The 20,587-nt window shown below is 39.9% G+C and overlaps 1 protein-coding gene across 4 annotated transcripts in view; it reads left to right on the top strand.

Moving 5' to 3' along the window:
• NINL (ninein like) overlaps positions 1-20,587 on the top strand; it is a 188,856-nt gene that overhangs the window by 67,870 nt on the left and 100,399 nt on the right. For 3 of the 4 annotated variants that reach the window (XM_069075548.1, XM_069075550.1, XM_069075547.1), the window contains exons 3-4: positions 15,389-15,485; positions 19,309-19,422. In XM_069075548.1, the coding sequence (XP_068931649.1) occupies positions 15,389-15,485; positions 19,309-19,422 (211 nt within the window). The remainder of the gene's footprint in view (positions 1-15,388; positions 15,486-19,308; positions 19,423-20,587) is intronic. The other variant, XM_069075549.1, reaches the window with a different exon arrangement.

The following is a 20,587-nucleotide window of genomic DNA, read 5'->3' as shown; positions in this document are numbered from 1 at the left end:
CTGTCAGGAATTGGTTCCCTTGTCTGTACAATGAGGTGATTGAAACAGATGGTCTTTTCCGGCTCTTACCTTCTGTGTGTCTGTGTTTCTATCTTGAGATAGATCTACATTACCTTGTAGATCTAGAATCCTCCCAGTACATACAGCTGGACAGAGCAGGTACATAATACCAGTTATGTACCCACACTTGCTATGGGAACAAATGATACCCATCTTTAAGAGGCACCTTCTGTTCAGTCTGGAAACTCTGAGCTCCAGTGATTGCTTGTGGGTTAGACACAGGACTTCACAGCAGAGGGCTGTGTAATTCCTTGGTGAAATAAGGACCATATGGAGATAATTGCATTAAAGTTGTATCACCACTCCTCCAAATCTCAATTAAATTCATTCAGCATTTATTAAGTGTGCAAGTCACTGAACTAATTGATACGGGCAATACAAAGATAATTGTATGTTTACATACAATTTATTGTATGTAAATCATACATATGTCACCATCAGTCACCAGCAAGCTTAGAGCTTAACAGGAAGCATGAGATGTTCACAGATGTACATAATTCAGAGCATGAAAACATATGAGAGGCACCAAGAAGCAAAGATATTTATTAAGTGCTGGTTAAAGAATACTATACTAGGAACTAAGAGTTATAGCTAAGACATGGATGTCCAAGTCAGGATCCCAAAAAAGAACTCAGTAATTTAGAACATTGGGCTAAATGTTATAAGGTTAAATAGAACCAATGTAAAGTACTATAAAATGCATTAAAAATGTCAACTTTATAAGAACAGTGTCATGCTAGCTAAAATAACAATTAAAACCTGAAGTTACATTGAGTGGTATAGTGTCCAGAAGATGGGTGGTTATTTTCTCGTAGTATTTTTTCCTGATCAGACTGCATCTGAAGCATTGCATTCAGTTCTGCACATTATGAAAGACATTGATAAGTGAGAAGGTGCCCACAGGAGGTTATAACCAGGATGCCCAAAGGCCTTGACTCTATGTCAGCTGAATATTGGTTGAAGGAACTGAGTGTTGTTAGATTGGAGAAGACTCAAAGGTACATGATAGCTATTGTCAACTATTCAAAGGTATATCTTATGGAAAGGAGATTAAAATTATTTTGTTTGGCTTCAGAGGTGTAATGCTAATGGAATGGGAAGATCTTTCCCACCCCTTAATATACTTATATGATCTGCTTTGAACTTGGGCCCAGCTGACTGCTGTGATAGAGCCTGAGTCACATGGAACCCATGGTGGGAGGAGCTTGCCAAACAGTGGAACTGGGAGAGAGTGAGGCAGAGCTGAGTCAGAGCAGGTGAATGTGAGTGAGAGAGGGAGGAATTTTGCCTAGGGGAGATTGGTTATGGGGAGGCCTAAGGGAGGGAAGGCTTGGTCCCTGCATTGGTGATGTGTGTATAAACTTTGTTACCATGGTGGAATTGGCTGTCTGGTATCTGAATAAATATCTTGGTTTTGTCTTTGAGAAAGAGTTTGTTATGTTTTGGTTTTCAACCCTGGAAATATGTCTGCATATTCATAGCAGCTTCTATGGGTATTGCATTGGCTATGTAAGAGGGCAGAACTAGGAGTCATAATGGATTGAAGTTGTAAGGAGGCAGAATTCAATTCTTCATAAGGAAAAAACATCCTAACAATGTTTTGTTGTTGTTCAGTTGTGTCTAGTTCTTCATGACCTCACTTGGCATTTTTTTTTTTTTGGCAAGGATACTGGAGCTTTTTGATACTTCTTCAACTTCTTCCTTCTTCAACTCGGTTTTTTTTTTTTTTAAGCAATTGGGGTTAAGTAACTTGCTCAAGGTTACCCGGCCAGTTATTTCTGGGTGTGGTGCTGAGTGTCTGAGCCCGGGATTCGATCTCCAGGTTGTCCCAACACTGGAACCGGTGCTCTTACTCGCTGAGCCACCTGGCCGCCCCTTCAACTCGTTTTACAGATGAGAAACTAAGGCAAACAGGGTTAAGTGACTTGCCCAGGGTCACACAGCTAGGCAGTATCTGAGGCCAGATTTGAACTCAGGAAGATGAGTCTTCCTGACTCCAGGTCTATCACGCTATCCACTCTGCCACTTAGCTGCCCTTTCCTAACAATGAGTGCTATCAAAAAGCAAAGGAACTGCCTTGGCAGGTATAGTGATTTTCCCTCAGTGGAAATCGTTAAGCAAAGTCTGAATGACCACTTCTCAGGAAGTTGTAGAAGTATCTTGCTGTTCAGTTTTGGATTAGATCACCTAGTTTCTGAATTCCCTTCCATGTCCAAGAATCTCTGATTTCTCTGATTGATAGAGGAGAGAGAAGGAAAAATCCAAGTTTTTGAATGTGGGGAAGTTGGTTCTGTCATCATCCACTGACGAACAAACAAAGGCAGAAGGAACAGTTTTTTAGAGAAGGATAATAAAATCAGTTTGTGAGGTGCTTGTAGAGCATGAGGGTTATATCCTGTAGACAGGTAACTGGAAATGCAAGTCTAGAGTTTGAGAGGGAGATGAGTGCTAGAGATATAGATTTAGGAGATAATTTGCCTACAGGCTATGGCCATGCAAGTGAATGAGGTTGCTGAGGAGAGGTCTAGAGAGAAAAGAGAAGAAAAGAAAGCCAAAGACAGGATGTGGGAAAACCTGAAGGCCTGGTGGGGTATTCTAGGTGAGTATTTTCTTAGGGAGTAAAACTGGTGGTAAGGACAAGAGCTGTCCAGCTGCAATTTAAAGGAAGCTGGAAAGCAAAGCTGGGTATAAAATATACATGCCAGTAAAGGGATTGAGTGCTGGGAAATGTGTCGGAGAGAAATTGTCATTCTGGTATCAAGCTTTCATTATGCCCTAGACCATATGACTCTATATGAAGCTGTTTCTTATCCTAGCGTTTAATCTAGATGCTGTTTTGTACTTCTGGCTCCTTCAGTTCAGTACTCCTGTTATCCTGTACATTGATACTGGCCAGGTACAACTGACTCATTGATTCTGGGCCATTTTTTTTCAGTCTTTCCTTGAACCCTGACCCAGGAATTTTTATCCACAACTCACTGCTTACCCTGCTTCCATTCCTAACCCACAAAACAAGAATCCATAGTGCAACATCCTTGGGAAATGGTCTTTTATCCTCTGCTTGCAGATCTCTTATGATGAGAAATCTATTACTTCCAGAGGCAGCCCATTCCACTTTTGAGACACCTCTTAATGAGGAGGTGTTGTTGAGGGTCTGAGTTAAGTTGGTAGCAGTGATAAAGCAAAAGGAAAGGTTGAAGAGATATTGTGAAGACAGAATCCAGAGGACTTGGCAGCTGACTGAAAAGGGGTTTGGGAGAAGGGATACTCAAAAGTGGTTCTAAGGTTTGTAGCTTAAATGACTGGGAAAATTAAAGGGCCATAAAAAGAAATGTCGAAATTTAGGAGGAGGATCAGTCAGGTTTTTGAGGAAAGAGAAAGACTTCAATTTTGAAGTGTTGAGTTTGAGATGCTAGCAGGACTCCAGGTGGAGATATATAATAGGCAATGTATTATCCAAATCAACTTTTTTTTCAAGATGATATTGAATTTGCTGGATTGCTGAGTAAGCTTCTGCTTCACTTCAATAATATGGTTTTAGGTAGAGTATAGTTTAATGTTCTTATCTGTCTATGAGAATGATTCTTTTTTGAAGAGTACAGGGCTTTCGGTCTTGCTACCTCTTGTAGAGTTTGTATAGAGTAGCCTGCTAACTAATGGGAATGCAGACACCACACACCCCCAAATACAATCCATAACCTCAACAAGATAACAGGGAAAGGCTATGTCATATATTTATTGAAAGTATCCTAAGTATACTAGGAAACATCTAAACAAAGTGTTATGAGAGATGAGGAAGGAAGGAGAAAACACTGACTCTGCTTATCTCCCTACCATCTCTTCACTTTATGGACATACATCTAATAATGGTGAGAATTAGAGTAATCAAATTTTTGGTATAAATAAAGCATTTGCTGACATGGGAACATTGGCAAGGAAGAATAATACCTAACTATAATAGAGATTTTATACTTCATCCTGTGATCTGAGTTCTGGAAGACAGTTCTGATAATGAACACTACCATTGCAAAAATGGCAGCCTGGGAGTTTCTCCTAACATAAGTAGGATAGGATTAAAGTCATCAAATGTGAAGAAGCAAAGATAAAAGTCTTAACTTTTCATGATCAGCACTCCTTTTGGTAGAACTGTATGTGTTCCCCAAACCCCAATTCTGATGCCTCCTGGAATTCATGACAAAGAGCATGTACTCCCAAAACAATTTGAGGTACTGAACAGGTGAATATACATCATTGGCTTACAGTCAGAAGAACTAGTGAAAAATGAACCTTTAAGCAACCAAATAGCAAACTGAGTACGTGGAGTGATACCCTGCCTAAGAATCGCATTAGCTATGTGATTGTGGGTAAATCATATAATCCCTCATAGCGTCAGTTTCTTCACTTCTGAAATGCACTTTCTACCTTACAGGATTCCTCAAGGAAGGTGCTTTGCAAACCTCAAAGTGCTTTATAATGTGTTATGATTCCTATTTGAAAATTTTCTTCCTAACACAGTATTTTCCCTATATTCAGGAAAAGTTCTCCTGCCTCCATTACATCTTCCATCAGTCCATCAGTCTATACTCAGTTTCCTTACCTTGGTATTCCTTTAACCAATTTTATGAATAAAACTCACTTGTTCTTAGACTATGGAATAAATAATTTGTGGCTGTAAGAAGAGGCATCTTCTCAGAGATTAATTTGTCTCTGCTTCCCTCTTTGTTATCTTTTAATTCTTCCTCAGTGATAAGTTAATATTTCTCCTTCCAAAGCTCTACTTTGTCATTATCTTAGATAGGCAGCATAGTATGGAAGATAGAGAGTCCTCCTCAAAGTCAGGAATATATAGATTCAGTTCCTGTCATTGAGACATGCTGACTGTGTTACCCTGGCCAAATCATGTAACCACTCAGTGCCCTAGGCTGAAAGTCAGACAGATAACTGGTGGGCCACATGTGGCCCACAATACTCCTGAGTAAAGCCCGAACCAGATTAAAATGTAATTGGGAAATATTAAATAAGACAGATATTTATTATATTTATATTGACATGTATAGGCATACCTTGAAGATATTATGGGTTTGGTTCCAGACCACTGTAATAAAGTGAGTATCCCAATAAAGTGAGTCACACGGATTTTTTGGTTTCCCAGTGCATATAAAAATTATTTTTACACTATAGTGTATTTACACTATGATCTATTAGGTGTGCAGTGGCATTATGTCTAAAAAAAAGAATGTACATACCTTAAAATGCTAACCATCTGAACCTTTGGAGATTTATAATCTTTTTGCCAGTGGAGGGTCTTGTCTCTGTGTTGATGGTTGCAGACTGATCATGGTGGTTACTGCTGAAGTTTGGGGTACGTGTGGCAATTTCTTAAAACGACAGCAATGAAGTTCATATATTGATTGACTCTTCCTTTCACTTGAACACTTAGAGGCCATTGTAGAGTTATTAATTGGCCTAATTTCAGCATTGTTGTGTCACAGGGAATAGGGAGACCTGAGAGAGAGAGAGAGAGGGAACAGCCCTTTGGTGGAGCAGTCAACACACACATTTGTTGATTAAGTTTGCCATATCATATGGGCTCAGTTCTTAGTGCCCCAAAACAGTTACAGTAGTAACATCAAAGATCACTGATCACAGATTACCATCACAGATATAATAATAATGAAAAATTTTTAATTATTGCAAGAATTACCAAAAATGTGTCATAGGGACATGATGCAAGCACATACCATTGGAAAAAAATGGATCTGATAGATTTACTTGATACAGGGTTGCCACAAGCCTTAAATTAGACAAAGTGCAATAAAGTTAAAAAAAAACCAAAGTATATCTGTGTATGTTTATACATACATAATATGTATGTTGTGTGCACACAGAGGCATACCTAATTTCTTTGGGTTTTGCTATATATGTGTATGTATGTATTATGTATGTATGCATGTGTGCATGCATGCATCCCACAAAGATCCTTAGGCATAGATTAATAATGGTTCCAGTTTCTTTTTGAGCTTGGTACCACTCTAGATAGCTCTCTAAATTGTGGTGGTGAACTATCCTGGTGGAAAGAGTTCCCTCATCTGGGAGTTCCCTGTGTCAGTAAAATCAGATTGATTTCCCTTTCCCCATCTCTGTCCCTATCTACATTAGTCTTGAGGCAGGTCCTGTCTTCCTGCATCTAGCACCTAGAAAGGAAAAAGCCCTGCTAACTTTCTCAACTCTGCAACCAACAATTAATGATTGGAATGCAGGGGAGATTTCAAAGTTAGTTGTGCTGAGGGCTAGGGATGTAGATGAGATTTGGGGCAGCATCAGTACTGGCATTATACTTCCCTTTTAGGCTTTTTTTGTTGTTGTTCAAAAACAATTTTTTTTTAAATTTAAATGCTTTATTAACTGCTGATTTACATCATTCGTTTCCGCCAGATTTTGAGTTACAAATTTTCTCCCTGCTTTTCCCCCACCCATCCCCCCAAAACAGCAGTCCCACAGGATATCCCCACCTCCAATCTGCTCACTCCCATACCCGTTTCAACTTTTCCAGTGGATCTCTATGCCTCAGTGCCTGTATATCTTTTTTCTTAATTACATGTAAGATGGTATTAATAATAGTATACACACACACACACACACACACACACACACACATATATATATTTGAATATTTGATTTTAAAACTTTCAATTCCAGATTCATTCCCTTCCCCCCCCCTTCCACCCACCCCCACTGGGGGGACAAGCAGTTCAGTATAGGTTGTACATTTGTGGCTAATGCAAAACAATAACATAGTAGATCCATTATAAAAGACTGATTACACTTCCCTCCCTCCTATCCCACCTCCCACTTGTTCTATTCTCTACTTTGATCCTGTCCCTTTTCAAAAGTGGGTGCTTCCAACTTCCCTCCCCCCCAGCCTGCCCTCCCTTCCATCATCCCCTTCCCCCCTATTCTCCTGGAGGGTGAGATCCCCTATTTAGTGTGTATTTCCCTCCCTTCTCAAGCCAGATTCAATAGGAATAAGGTTGACCTATTCCCTTTTGCCTTCCTGTTCTTCCCCTCCATTGTAACCATTTTCCCTTGCCTCTTCTGTATGAGATAGTTTGCCCCACTCTGTCTTTCCCCATCTCCTCTCATTATATTCCTCTCACCTCTTAATTTCACTTTTTAAGTATCATCCCTTCCTGTTAAATTGGTCCCGTGCCCTCTATCTATGTATACCTGTAAACGTATATACACACATTCACATATGTATTCATATGCCCGCATACCCTCATATATTTCTAATCCCTTCGACTACTGAGAAAAGTTTCATAGGTTACAATTATTGTTTTTCCATGTAGAAATGTTAATAGTTCAACTTTGGCCAGGTGGCTCAGCGAGCAAGAGCACCGGCTCCAGTGCCGGGACGACCCGGATCAAATCCGGGCCCAGACACCCAGCACCACACCCAGAAACAATAACTGGCCATGCAACCCCAAACAAGCCACTCAACCCCGATTGCTTAAAAAAAAAAATAGTTCAACTTTGATAAGTTCCTTATGATTTCTTTTCCCTGTTTACCTTCTCATGCTTCTCTTGCTTCTTGTATCTGAATGTCAAATTTTCTATTCAACTCTGGTTTTTTCAGCAAGAATGCTTGAAAGTCCTGTATTCCACTGAATGACCATATTTTCCCCTGAAACATGATACTCAGTTTTGCTGGGTAGGTGACTCTTGGTTTTAATCCCAGCTCCCTTGACCTCCGGAATATCACATTCCAGGCCCTTCGGTCCCTCAGTGTAGAAGCTGCCAGATCCTGAGTTATCCTGATTGTGTTTCCACAATATTCAAATTGTTTCTTCCTGGCTGCTTGTAATATTCTCTCCTTAATGTGGGAATTCCGGAACCTGGCTATAATATTCCTAGGAGTTTTCTTTTTGGGATCTTTTTCAGGAGGTGATCGGTGGATTCTTTCAACCTCTATTTTGCCCTCTGGTTCTAAAACATCAGGGCAGTTTTCTTTGAGAACTTCCTGGAGGATGCTTTCCAGGCTCTTACTTTGGTCATGGCTCTCAGGCAGTCCAATAATTTTTAAATTATCTCTCCTGGATCTATTTTCCAGGTCAGTGGTTTTTCCCATGAGATATTTCACATTGCCTTCTATTCTTTCATTTGTTTGGATCTATTTAACAGCATCTTGATTTCTCATAAAGTCATTAGCTTCCATTTGCTCCAATCTAATTCTGAAGCAATGATTCTCCTCAGTGAGCTTTTGAGATTCTTTTTCCATCTGGCAAATTCGACTTTTTAAGGCATTCTTCTCTTCATTGCCTTTTTGAGCCTCCTTTGCCATTTGAGTCAGTCTGTTTTTTAAGGTATTATTTTCTTCAGTCAGGCTGTTGACTCTCATTTCATAATTTTCTTGCATTGTTCTCATTTCTCTTCCCAATATTTCCTCCACTTCTCTTATCTGCTTCTTAAGGTCCTCTATGGCCTGTAACCAGCTTGTATTTTCCTTTGAAGTTTTTGGTGCAGGAGTTCTGACTTCACTGATTTCCTCCTGTTCCATGCCTTGCTCCTTCTTATCCCCAAAATAGGAGTGTAACGTTGGAATCTTCTGTCTGCTTTGTTTCCTTTGCCTGTTCATTTTGTCACTCAATGATTTGACTTTTGGGCTTTTTGCCACAGTAGGACTGCCACCAGACAGGGGAGTTTTCGTCCCAAACGCTGGGGTTTTCTCAGCTGCCGGAGGTATTAGATGGGTGCCCTCTCTGAGGTCTCCACATGCTCTGGCAAGCTGGACACACACCCCAGGACCTCCACCCTAGACTGAAATCCAGATCCAAGCAGGTTAAAGCAAGAGCGATGACCCCTCAGACTGGTGCTTGGTCCCCCTACACTCTGCAGGCCAGGAGCTGAAGCCGTCATGTGGCGCTGGCTGGCTGTGCTGGCATCTCAGGGTTTCTTGCTCCAGGGGTAAAAGCCACGCACTCCCACTTCCTGGGTCCCAAAGTCCAGACTGCACTGGCCTCTCACCTTGTCCTTTGCATCTATGTATTGATAAATCTGGAAACGGCCACAGCTGCTGCTGATCTGGAGTCCCTCTGGCTGGTGGCTGGTCAGGCCTGCCCTGGGGCTAAAGCCTCGGCGTGGGGCTGGGCTCGGCTCCCAGAGCGCTGCGCTGGCCGGCCGATTCCTGCCGGCCTGCCGGGCTGTCCTCAGCGGGAGGTTAGCTTCTCTGTGTCATTTTGTGGGTTCCGCAGCTTCAAAGTTTGTTTAGAGTCCCCTTTTAACATGGATTGGGGAGGGTGGAAGCCGGAGCCGCGGGAAGGTCGTGCTTCTACTCCGCCATCTTGGCTCCACCCCTCAAAAACAATTTTCCATTAACCTCCTTCTCTGATGCTCCCATCAGTGTTGGAGGCAAAACTGAGCTCTTGAAGAGGAGCCAGCAGAACTCAAGCTCTGGTAGCTTGTGCCTGATTTACCACTGAGGTTTTGAGTGCCTGGGGGATCAGTGTTTGTCACCTGAGAACCAGCTGTAGCTGAGGGTAGAGAAGCTTATCTCTAGAATAACCTTCAGGCCATGACTTTCTTTGGCCACAGAAATTTTGTGAAATGTCTCCAAAAGCACAGAGGGGTAGAGATCTGAATCGTAAGAGGTACCACACAAATAAAAATATTGCAGTTTTGGAAGACATAAAGTACAACAAAGGAACAAAATTACTAATTCATGGACTGGCAAGTTTTTCTGTAAATGTGGAGAGTGCTTGTTTTTCATTTCTGCTTCCTGTTTAATGAAACACTAGCAAGGGCTGGTTCTTAGCCAGCAAATTCATGTGCCCTGAAATTCCTATGACCTCCTTTGGAGAATTTCCATGTATTTTTTTTTCAATACCATCTTGTTGATTTAGAAGGAGTAAACAAGTTAGTGTCATTCTTCTGTGTCTGAATGTCCCAACACCTGGGCTAAGCAAAAAATTCTCTGTTAAAAGATAAGTCCCAAAGCAATGGAAATAGCTTCCTAGTAGGCAGCTTGTCTAATGAGATTCCAATCTGAATAGCACTCTTCCCTCCCATCCATTTTATGTATTGCCGCCTTATCCTAATTCATGACTTTTATTACATCATTCTGCTCGAAATCTTCAATGGCTCTGTACTGCTTATTGAATTAAGTTGAGATGTCTTAGCCCAGCATTGAAGACCCTCCACAACCTAAACTAGAAGCTTTATCTCATACTACTCATGACTTCTCATTTCTAGCCAAAATGGTCTATGTACAGCCCCCTAAATATATACTAACTTGGGGTCAATAAAGACCCTTGCTCCCTCACCACCCCCAACAAACATTTATATAGAGCTTACTATGTGCAAAGCACGATGCTGAGTGCTTTACTATTATTATCTCATTTGATTCTCACAACTCTGAGAGGTAGGTGCTGTTATATCCCCATTTTACAGGTGAGGAAACTGAGACAAACAGTTGAAGTGACTTGCCCAGGGTCACATAGTTAATAAGTATCTGAGACTGGATTTAAATTTAGGTCTTTTGTATGACCATTGGCAAGATAAGCCTTTTTGAGGATTGGTTTCCTCTTATGCAATATTAGTGATAGTATCTGAGACCCCAAGCCCTGCATTGATAATCCTTTTGAGATCAAGAGTTGTTGAAGGCATCTAGTACATTAGATTCTAGTTGAAGCCTTTGTGTAAACTCATGGGAAGCTACCAATAGCAGTTGAACAAGATGAGTAGGCATTGATGGGTTGTGTTCTGCATCTCTTCAAACTAGGGCCTCCCCCCCATCCATGATTTGCCAGAGGACTTCACTACCCCCACCTCCACTTCCACCAGCAGTCTTCTCATGCTGGAAACACCTCTTCTTCCTAACAGTCTCCTCTGAAGAGTTGAATTCTCTTCCATTTGAGGAAGTACTCATGACACCCAAGCTGACTTCAAATCTGGGACCCAACCAGTAACTCTCCTACTTTTCTGTCTTGCCCCCAGGCAGCTACTTTTCCCTACTCCCTTAGAATGTAGAGTCCTTGAGGGGAGGGACTATTTTTTTGTGTGTGTTTATATTCCACAGTGAATACTGGAATATATAGTAAACATGTAACAATTGTTTTATATATTTTTATATTTAATATATAATATATATTTAATATTTGCTTTATATTTTTCTGTCTGTTTTGTTGAAGGAAACTGCTAAATGAGGGAGTTCTTAAAAATCTAATTATTTCAGTATTATAATGTCTGACATGTATAATGCTTTTAAAAATTTACAAAGTGCTTTATGTTTTTTATTGTACATGACCAACTGTGAATTAACTTATTAATTTAATTGTTCTCAGCAATATAGTGATTCAAGACAATTCTGAAGGACTTATGAAAAAAGCTATTCATTTCCACAGAAAGAACTGATGGAGTTTGGCTGCATAGTGAACCATTTAAAAAAAATTATTTATTTTTCTTGTTTTTCTTTCTTTTTCTCTTCTTTTTTTTGGGGGGGGGTCTTTGCAACATACAACATAATTGGAAATATGTTTTCTGTGACTATATATATATTATCAGTATAAAATTGTTTGCCTTCTTGAGGGGGAGTAGAGAGAGAATTTGGAACTCAAACTTTTAAAAAAACAAATGTAAAAAATTGTTTTTACATGTAATTGGAAATAAATATCCCAATTACATTTTAATCTGGTTTGGGGCATCCACAATTTTCTAATCTGTAAGATTTAGCAATAGATTGGATGGGACCCCTGGGAATCTCATCATAAGGAAATTCACCATCCTGGAGTCTTGGTACTCATAAATCATCAGCACTCTCATTACCGTCTATGCTTCTCTGTTTGGAGGCCCCACATCTCTTCATTTTTTACTCATTGCATTTCTTTGGACTGGCCATTAAGGGACTGGGAATCCTTCCCCTCTTTTCAGCTTTCTTTTGTGTGTGTTTCTTCCCCCTCCCCCATTAGATTATAAATTCCTTGAGGGGCAGGGACTGTCTTTCTTTTTGTTGTGTATTCTCTCTACTTAGCATAGTGTCTAGCCTCTAGTAAGTGCTTAATACATGTTTATTGACTGAATGACTGACTGAGGTGGGGGAGAATGAGAGAAAGTGGAAAGTCCAGGAGGATGAGGAGGTTCTGAGCCTGGTGACTGGTAAGATGGTGCTCTTGACTATAAGAGGGAATTTCAGAAGAGGGGAGGACTTGAGAAAGGGGGAGAGAATGAGTTCCATTTTAACCTTAAGATATCCATGGGATATCCAGTTCAAAATGCCCAGTAAACAGTTGGAGCGGTCAGGAGAGGTTAGGGCTGGCTAACTGGATCTGAGAATTATCTGCATAGAGATAATAACTAAATCTTTCCTTTTTGGTTTTTCTACTTCCAGTCTCTTCCCTGTACAACTCAGCCCCTATATAGCTGCCAAAATATCTTCCCAAAGCACAGGTTAGGTTAGAGGTGAGGAACCTGTGGCTTCTAAGCCACATGTGGCCCTCTAGGGCCTCAAGTGTGTCCCTTTGACTGAATCCAAACTTCACAGAAAAAATTCCCTTAATAAAAGGATTTGTTCTGTAAAACTTGGATTCAGTCAAAAGACTACACGCAAGGACCTAGAAAACCACATGTGGTCTCAGGACCGCAGGTTCCCCATCGAAGGTTAGATCCTGTTCCTCTTCTACTTAAGATTCTTCATTGGTTCTGGGGTTGATTTCACTCTTTGACTTTTAAAGTTCTTCACAATATCTCTGAATTCTAACTGAACTGGCTTATTTACTCTTCAATGAAATTGGCATTCCACTTTTCATCTTAATGTCTTTGTGTGGAATTGATGGGGTACCTGGGGTCTAGATCAATTTGTGAAACCAACTTGTAAAACCAGTCTGTTCAATTGTAACTGCAATTTGTCCTTTCCCACCCTTGAGATCTGCCCCTTCTCCCTATCCCTGCACTCCACCTAGGCAACACCCTGTGACGCCTTTGTTCTTACTTAATCTCTTCATTTCTTCTGGGCCTGGCCCACACCCTCCTCTGTCCTTGCCTTTTGTCTCCTTCAACCTGGCTCAAATCTTATCTAAACTATCTATTCACATGCTCCTCTTGGTCAGCTCTGACCTTCGTCTATGCACTGAGGCCCTTCCCGTCTGGTCAGCTCTGACAATGGCAGCCCTACCCTTTAAAGGTAAAAGCATGTACCCCTCTCACTTGTAGGTCCCCTAAAGGCCTCTTGCCCGCTTCACTTGGAAGCGGAACAATAAACTTCTACAACTCTCACTCCAATTAAGCCTGAGACCTTGAATTCTTTCCAGATGATATTGCAGGTTTTCTGGTCTTAGATAAGATCATAATTCCTGCTGAACCTATTGGGATCCTGTCCCCCATCAGAATTTCCCTTATACCTGAGATATACCTCCTCATCATTCTTGATTCCTAGAATCCCTAGCTTCCTTCAAACCCAGCTATTAATACCATCACTATAGGAAGCTTTTGCTGATTCCCTTTATTGATAATGTCCTTTCTCTTTCAGTGTTCTCCTCTCCTCAGATTAACTTGTATTTACATATTTATGAATATCTGGTATCCTTTCAATATAAGCTCCTTAAACACAGAGACTGTGTTTAATTTTATCTTTTATTTGTATATATATACAAATTTATTTTTTTATTTTTTATTTGTATATATATACTGTGTTTATTTGTATATATATACTGTGTTTTATTTGTCTTTGAAGTCAGGAGACCTGGGTTTGAATCCTGCCACAAAGGTATATAATGTTGGGCAAGTCATTTTACCTCTTTACACCCTATAAATCTATTAATCCTTGAAGGTGCTCAGATTTATGTTAGGTAAAGGGGCTTCCCAGGGTGGGAATGCTCTTAACCTATGCAGAACACAGCGTGTTTACAATTGGTAGGAAGTTACCTCTAGGTTAAATACAATGTAAAGGTTAAAATAATAGAAGTTAAATTAAATGTATAATTATTTGTAAGATGAGGATAGTAATACTTTCAGTACTTAAGTTGTGAAGAAAGCACTTTGCAAATCTTAATATTATATAAATATTTTATTACTGAATGAATGAAAAAGCATTACTTACTGCATGTTGAACACTGTGCTCAATACTGGGGAAATAAATACAAAACTAAAGATAGTGTCTGCCCTTAAGGCCCCATTATAATGGGGAAGACTACATATTTAGGGGGAGTGATTATCCAGGGAAGGCTGTCAGTAGTACTTTGGCCCAAAAAAGTTATAGTGATAGTGAGTAGGGCATTAAGGAAGTAGATTTATATGTCCCAGTCAGGATTAACAGTAGAGTTGATTTGATCATTTTTCAAGGTGTCTAGAGGTCAGTAAATGGGGAAGGGAGGTAGAGGTAGTAGGGGGAAAAGTGTATACAAAAGCATTAAGCATGGGGGGCAAGGCTATTGGTGAAGAGACTATGAAGGAGGTGGTTAGAAAAGAGAAACTGAAGGGAAACATGGTTGAACCTTTCCTAAAATGGTGGTCTGGTAGAAGCAATCACCAGTCAGGATAATGAGGCCCTGGGAGGAAGTTCCTCCCTAGGCTAATAAAATAATTATTAATGAAATAATGTATCAACATAGCCCTGCAAAAATAAATATGAAAAATATAAGGAAGAATAGAAAGACAAATGAAGTGATATAAAGTGACATCAGCAAATACATTGACTACTATTATAGATATAGGAAAAGAAAATGAAGGCTAAAAAGGAGATACAGAACAAACATCTTTTGTTTGCTCATTTATTTGGCTCTATTTTGTTAAATGCTCAGATTTATGTAAGTTCTTTTATTCTTTGTTTTGTATATTTGTCTAATGATTCATGTTTTACAGTTAACTGGTTTATAATTGTAAAATGTTTAAGAATGAATAAATACATCAAAATTCTAAGGAAAAAGGCAGGGTGGTATAGGGCAAAGAGAACAGAACTATCAATGGAAGACCTGAATTCTAATTCTATTACTAATTGGCTGTATGTCCCTGGGCAAATTACTTCACCTCAGTGGGCTTCAGTGTTATCCATAAAATGAGGGGGAAAGGGAGGTTGGACTAGAAGATCTCTTGGGTTCCTTTTCAGGTCTATTATTCTATGAGTCTAAAAATTTAGTCAAGTGATTAAAAAAATTTCTCTCCACACGTGAGTTCTTGATATAAAATATCATGTCCTACCCTGTAATGCTATGTGGACTTTTTTCAACAGATGCAAAACTAAAACAGGGAGGAAAGAACATCAGATAATTAAGAGTATTAGATCCTGATGGTTTCTTTAAAGTGCTGAAAAGATTTTGTTTCATTCTTAAAATTTTCCCAGGTAAACTTTGAAGAATTTAAAGAAGGCTTTGTGGCTATACTGTCATCAGATGTCGATGTCAGCACCTCTGATGAAGATAGTAGCTACTTGGAATCAGGTGAGAATGTGCCCCACATTTGTCATTGGCCTGTTTTCATTCTTTGTTGTTGCATTTTGAGGGCATGGTGTCTTAAGGAAAGAATCTTTGTTCTATTTCCTTAGCTATCCATGACAAGTAATGTTGTGTGACTTTAGGCAAGGTATAACTTCTGTATTTTTTCAGTTTCACCCATAAAATAGGAATGCTTTCCCAACGTACCCCAAAGGATTGTTGTAAGGATTGAATAAAATAATGGATTTGGAATGACTATTCAGTAGAGTTTATGATAGACTCACCACCACAATACCAGAGGGGAGATGCTGGCTTTTTAGTTAACAATGTAATCATTTTAAGTTCATTCAGTAGAACCCTGTAAGGATTCTGGTCTTGGTAAGGAACAGATAGGACCATTCTTAGGGGTTTCCCATGTTCAGATTAGAGTAATACTATATGTTGTAGCATGTATTTGTGGTAGGGAGATGATCCAACTTATAACCAAATATGGGGTACAGTGGCCTACTTTATTAAAGGATTTGGCTGCAGTTTATTTGCTTCTGAGGTAAAATTATATATATGCATATGATATGATTTCTGAGAAGGAAACATGGCAGAATGCCCTTAATAGAAATCCATAAAGTCAAAGTGCATTGTGACCTTGGCAAATTCTTAGTCTGTCTGTTTCAAGCTGCCCTGATATTGAAAGAGACAGTGAGTCTTCATGCAATATTATGTGCTAAATTACAGTGAGGTTCATTTTCTTTCTGCTGTTTCAGGCAGAAGACTTGAAAGAATATAATTGCTTTCTCTAGGAGTTAACATTTGGCCAAGAGATTTCCCTTATTCTTCTTGGCTACAGAGGATAGAACTGGGAATAATAGAAAGAAGATGCAAGAAGAAAGCTTAGGTTTGATATATGGAAAAATTTCATAATAATTAGAGAAGTTCTCAAGTGTAGTTAGTTGCCTGGGGAAGTAGTGAGTTTGCCATCATTAAGAATGTTTAAGTAAAGGATAGATAGCTCCTCATTGGGGGTCATAATAGACAGCCCAGTGGCTGTCTGGTCCAACTCTTACCCCAAAAAGAATGTTTACTATAGAATACCCAATAAGTGGTCATCCAGTCTCTGCTTGAAGTTCTCCAATAAGGAGACATCTTTTACCTCCCAAGGAACTTTGTCCTTTCCTAAAACCTAATTTTGCCTCTTTGTAACTTTTACCCATTGGTCTCCCTTGTGAGGTCATACAGAACAAACCTTATCTTCAGTCCAGGTGAAAGTCTTTCAGATACCTGAAACCCCACAAACCTCATAGTTTTCTCAAGGATAAACATCCCTAGTGCTTCCACAGAATCCTCAGATGGCATGATCTTTAGGCCCTTCTTTGATTAAATTGTGAGCTTAGGGGCTGTCTTTTGCCTCTTTTTGTATTCCCAGTGCAAAAATGGGCTCTTAATAAATGTTTAACTATCATTGACTTTTCCATCTCTGTTACACTCTTTGGACTCTCTCCAGCTTATCAGTTTCCTTTCTCAAATGTGGTGCCAACAGTGGTCTAACCAAAGCAGAATACAGAAGAGTTCTAATCTTATTCCTGGGATCTATGTAAAATTGTAAGGTAGATTCTTGTTCAGGTAGAGATTAGACTAAATGTTCTCTGAGGCTCCTTCTATCTTCGAGAATCTGTGATTCTGAGAGGATCCTATAATAGTAACCAATTTCAGACATTTGGAAATTGTGACCAGGTTGGTAATGTCAGCCAGACAGAACTGGTCTCCTACCTGTGGGTGATTGGAGCCAAACAGAACAGGCTAGAGACAGGAGAGTCAGGAATCAAACAGAAATTTAATTTTGAAGTGAGGAAAATGGCTTGCAAGCAAGGATTCATGTGCTGGACCCCACCCCTAATGGGGGGACCTGAGGCAGTGTGGGGAGATCTCAATAGTAGACCATTTGTGGTTACCACTGACAATGAGTGGTAACAGCAACAATGTGACAAGTTTGATTCATAGCAGGTTTCCATGACCAGAACTTGTCCAAGTTCAGAGAACACCTGGTGCTGGTCAAAGCAATATAATAATTATATGAAACAGTTCTGGGATTTTGCTGTGACTAAGATCATCCAGAGGGTGAGCATGAAGGATTGTTGTTATGCCAAGCTCAGGGTACAGCCTTCTTGCCGGGCTTTACCTCTGGCCAAAAGGGTGTCTCCTAATATTGTGACATTAAATAAGAGGTTAAATGAAATTCTACTCAATGTCATTCCTTCATTGTGCAGTTAATCCTTATTGTGCTTCACTCCCCTAGTCACAAATACTTGTTATGCTCCAAATTCTAGAATAATGTAATCTGTTAGAGAGACAGTATAGACCTCTGAATCTGGTACTCTTGATTCTAATCTTGGCAATAACACTTGAGTGACACAAAGTAAGTCATTTGATATCTTTGTGCCTTGATTCTTCAGTTTGGGAAATACCTGTCATAATATACACAATATACACCCCCACCTGATAGGGATACCGAGAAGAATAATGGAAATCAATTTGTATTCCCCCTCTCCGCCCCAGTGAGAAATGAAGAGTGGGACAATGTTAATATTCACATGGTGTGGGAAGGAAGATGTGAAGTTAGGTATATGATACATTAACAGGAAGTCTGGGAAAGGTCCATTCATTTCAAGTGCTGCTGTGTGGCACTGTCTTGGAGTGTAGAAGGCATGATGTAGAGTGACAAAAGAAGAATAAGGGAGTACCCTGATGTAGAAATTGCCTCATAATTAGTTCCATTAAATAAACATTTTAAAACATATATTACATGCAAAGTACTAGGCTAGGTCCTGAGGGAGATATAAAATTTAGATAAGACACTGACCCTTCCTTCCTGCAGTTCACAATCTAGTCTGGAAGAGTAAAAGGTGCTGGGGATCATGGAAAGATTTTTGAAGAGAGTAGAATTCAAATTGGGTTTTGAGGGATAGCCATTAGGTATGAATCTTGGCAGCAAGATGGTTAGCAAGATGACTGGGGGATGGCTAGATGGCGCAGTGAATAGAGCACTGTCCCTGGAGTGAGGAGGACCTGAGCTCAAATTAGGCCTCAGACACTTAACACTTATTGCATTGTGACCTTGGGCAAGTCACTTAACCCCAGTTGCTCCTCCAAAAAGCAAAAAAAAAAAACAAACAGGGGAGGAAGTGATCTACTGCTAGAAGCTTCTAGTGATGGGCCATCTAGGCATTCATCAAGCAGGATGCAGAGGGATGGTGTGAGGCATCATCACCCTAGAAGTTTCAGGGCTAAAAGGAACACAATGTGAGGTTCAGATGTCTGGTGAGAAGAGAGCCTGTGACTGAAGTGTTATATGGCTGAAATCAGTGATGCCAAAATCTATACAGAGGTCAAGGACAACACGGACTAAGAACAGGTCATCAGACATAGCAGTTAAGAGATCCCAGATATCTTTTGACAGCAGTTTCAGTCAAGTATATGCGCCTCCCCAGAATGTCAGGTCCTTGATGGTAGAGACTGTTTTCACTCTTTTTTGGTATCCTGAGAGCCCAGCATAGGACTTAGTACATAATAGGTGGTTAATAAGTGCTAACTGATTGATAGAATTTGTGGGGGTCAGAAGCTGGATTGCCAGGGATTGAGAAATAAGTGGGTTATGAGGAAGTAGAGGCAGACAGTATAAACTACTATAACTAGGAATTTAGCAATGAAAAGACAAAGAGATATAGGATGGTAGGATTTTTAAGGGATGGGAAGACCTAAACTTCAGAAGTTTGTAGCTATCACAATTATAATCTACCTTGCTTTTGAATTTTTTGTGTGTGTGTGGTTTGTCTAGATTTTCAAAATTATCCACAGTTAAGTGACTTGAATGCAGTGCCTGACACTCCACCTCTCAAACCAGCAGAGGATGAATTTCCCAGCTCTCGACTCTGTGCCCCCATTCAAAAAGGTACTCCTGCTGAACTCCCACTTGATTCTAGGCCTGATATGAAATTGTTTCCACAAGTCAGGGATAAAAAACAAACAAAAAAATTCACGTATATATGTGATAAAGATATACCAGATGTCCCTTTGCAGAGCTATAGTGTATTTTTTTCCACAAAGTTCCTTTCTTTGACTTTCAAACCCTTCTGCTCATCTCCTTTATGGCTTCTTGATCTCCCCTTCCCCATCTTCTGCACCTTGTGCTTGGTCTTTTTACTTCCCTTCCCATCCTTTTAGCATGTTTTTGTACTCCCAGCTCCCACCCCTTCTAGCCCACTCCTTAAGAAACCTTGTCCTCCCCCCTACCCAGCCCCTCTGTAACTTTCCTGTTCTCTTATCTTCCATTCCCTTTACTTTCTACCATTATTTTGTACCTCTATGAAGAGACAAAATTATTCTAAAGCTTAAAAAACTAAAGGGTGCCTATTGTATGGCAATAGTTTATTTAGTGTTTTAAGTTTGCAAAGTATTTTACTTAAATTATTTCCAAAGTATTTAATATACATTGTCTCATTTGACCTTTACAGCAACTTTGAGAGATAAGCACTGTAGGTATTATTATTACTGTTTTTTTTTTCTCTTTTTGGAGGGGAGGAGGCAGGGCAATTGGGGTTAAGTGACTTGCCCAAGGCCACACAGCTAGTAAGTGTTAAGTTTCTGAGGCTGGATTTGAACTCAGATCTTCCTGACTCCAGGGCCGGTGCTCCATTCACTTTGCCACCTAGCTGCCCTGTTATTCCTGTTTTAAAGTTAAGGAAACTGAGGCTTAAAGATAGCCAGTAAGTGTAAGAGGAAGGGTTAGAGACCAAGTTTCTCTTGGCTCCAAGTCTAGTACTCTTTCTCAGGCCTGGGCTGCAAGAACATTATCCCTACAGTTGAATCTACATATTCTTGCAGTTGAATCTAAATTACACGTACACATTCATGTACACATCCACATGCATATACAAATTAAGGTGATGTCACAGATGGAAAAGGACCAGATTTTGACTGATGGAAAATAAGAAGTATATTTATGGACATGACTAATGTGGGAATTTGTTTTGTTTAACAATTAATTAGTTTGTTCATTTGTTCCTTCCCTCCTTTCCTTTCCTTTCCTTTCCTTTCCTTTCCTTTCCTTTCCTTTC

Source organism: Petaurus breviceps, unplaced genomic scaffold, assembly GCF_028583685.1.
Source record: "Petaurus breviceps papuanus isolate PSGF00001 unplaced genomic scaffold, PetGlider_PUasm1.0 90919, whole genome shotgun sequence".
Lineage (NCBI taxonomy): Eukaryota > Metazoa > Chordata > Mammalia > Diprotodontia > Petauridae > Petaurus > Petaurus breviceps.
The sequence above is the reverse complement of the archived record's forward strand: the minus strand, read 5'-3'. Positions and strand labels throughout refer to the sequence as shown.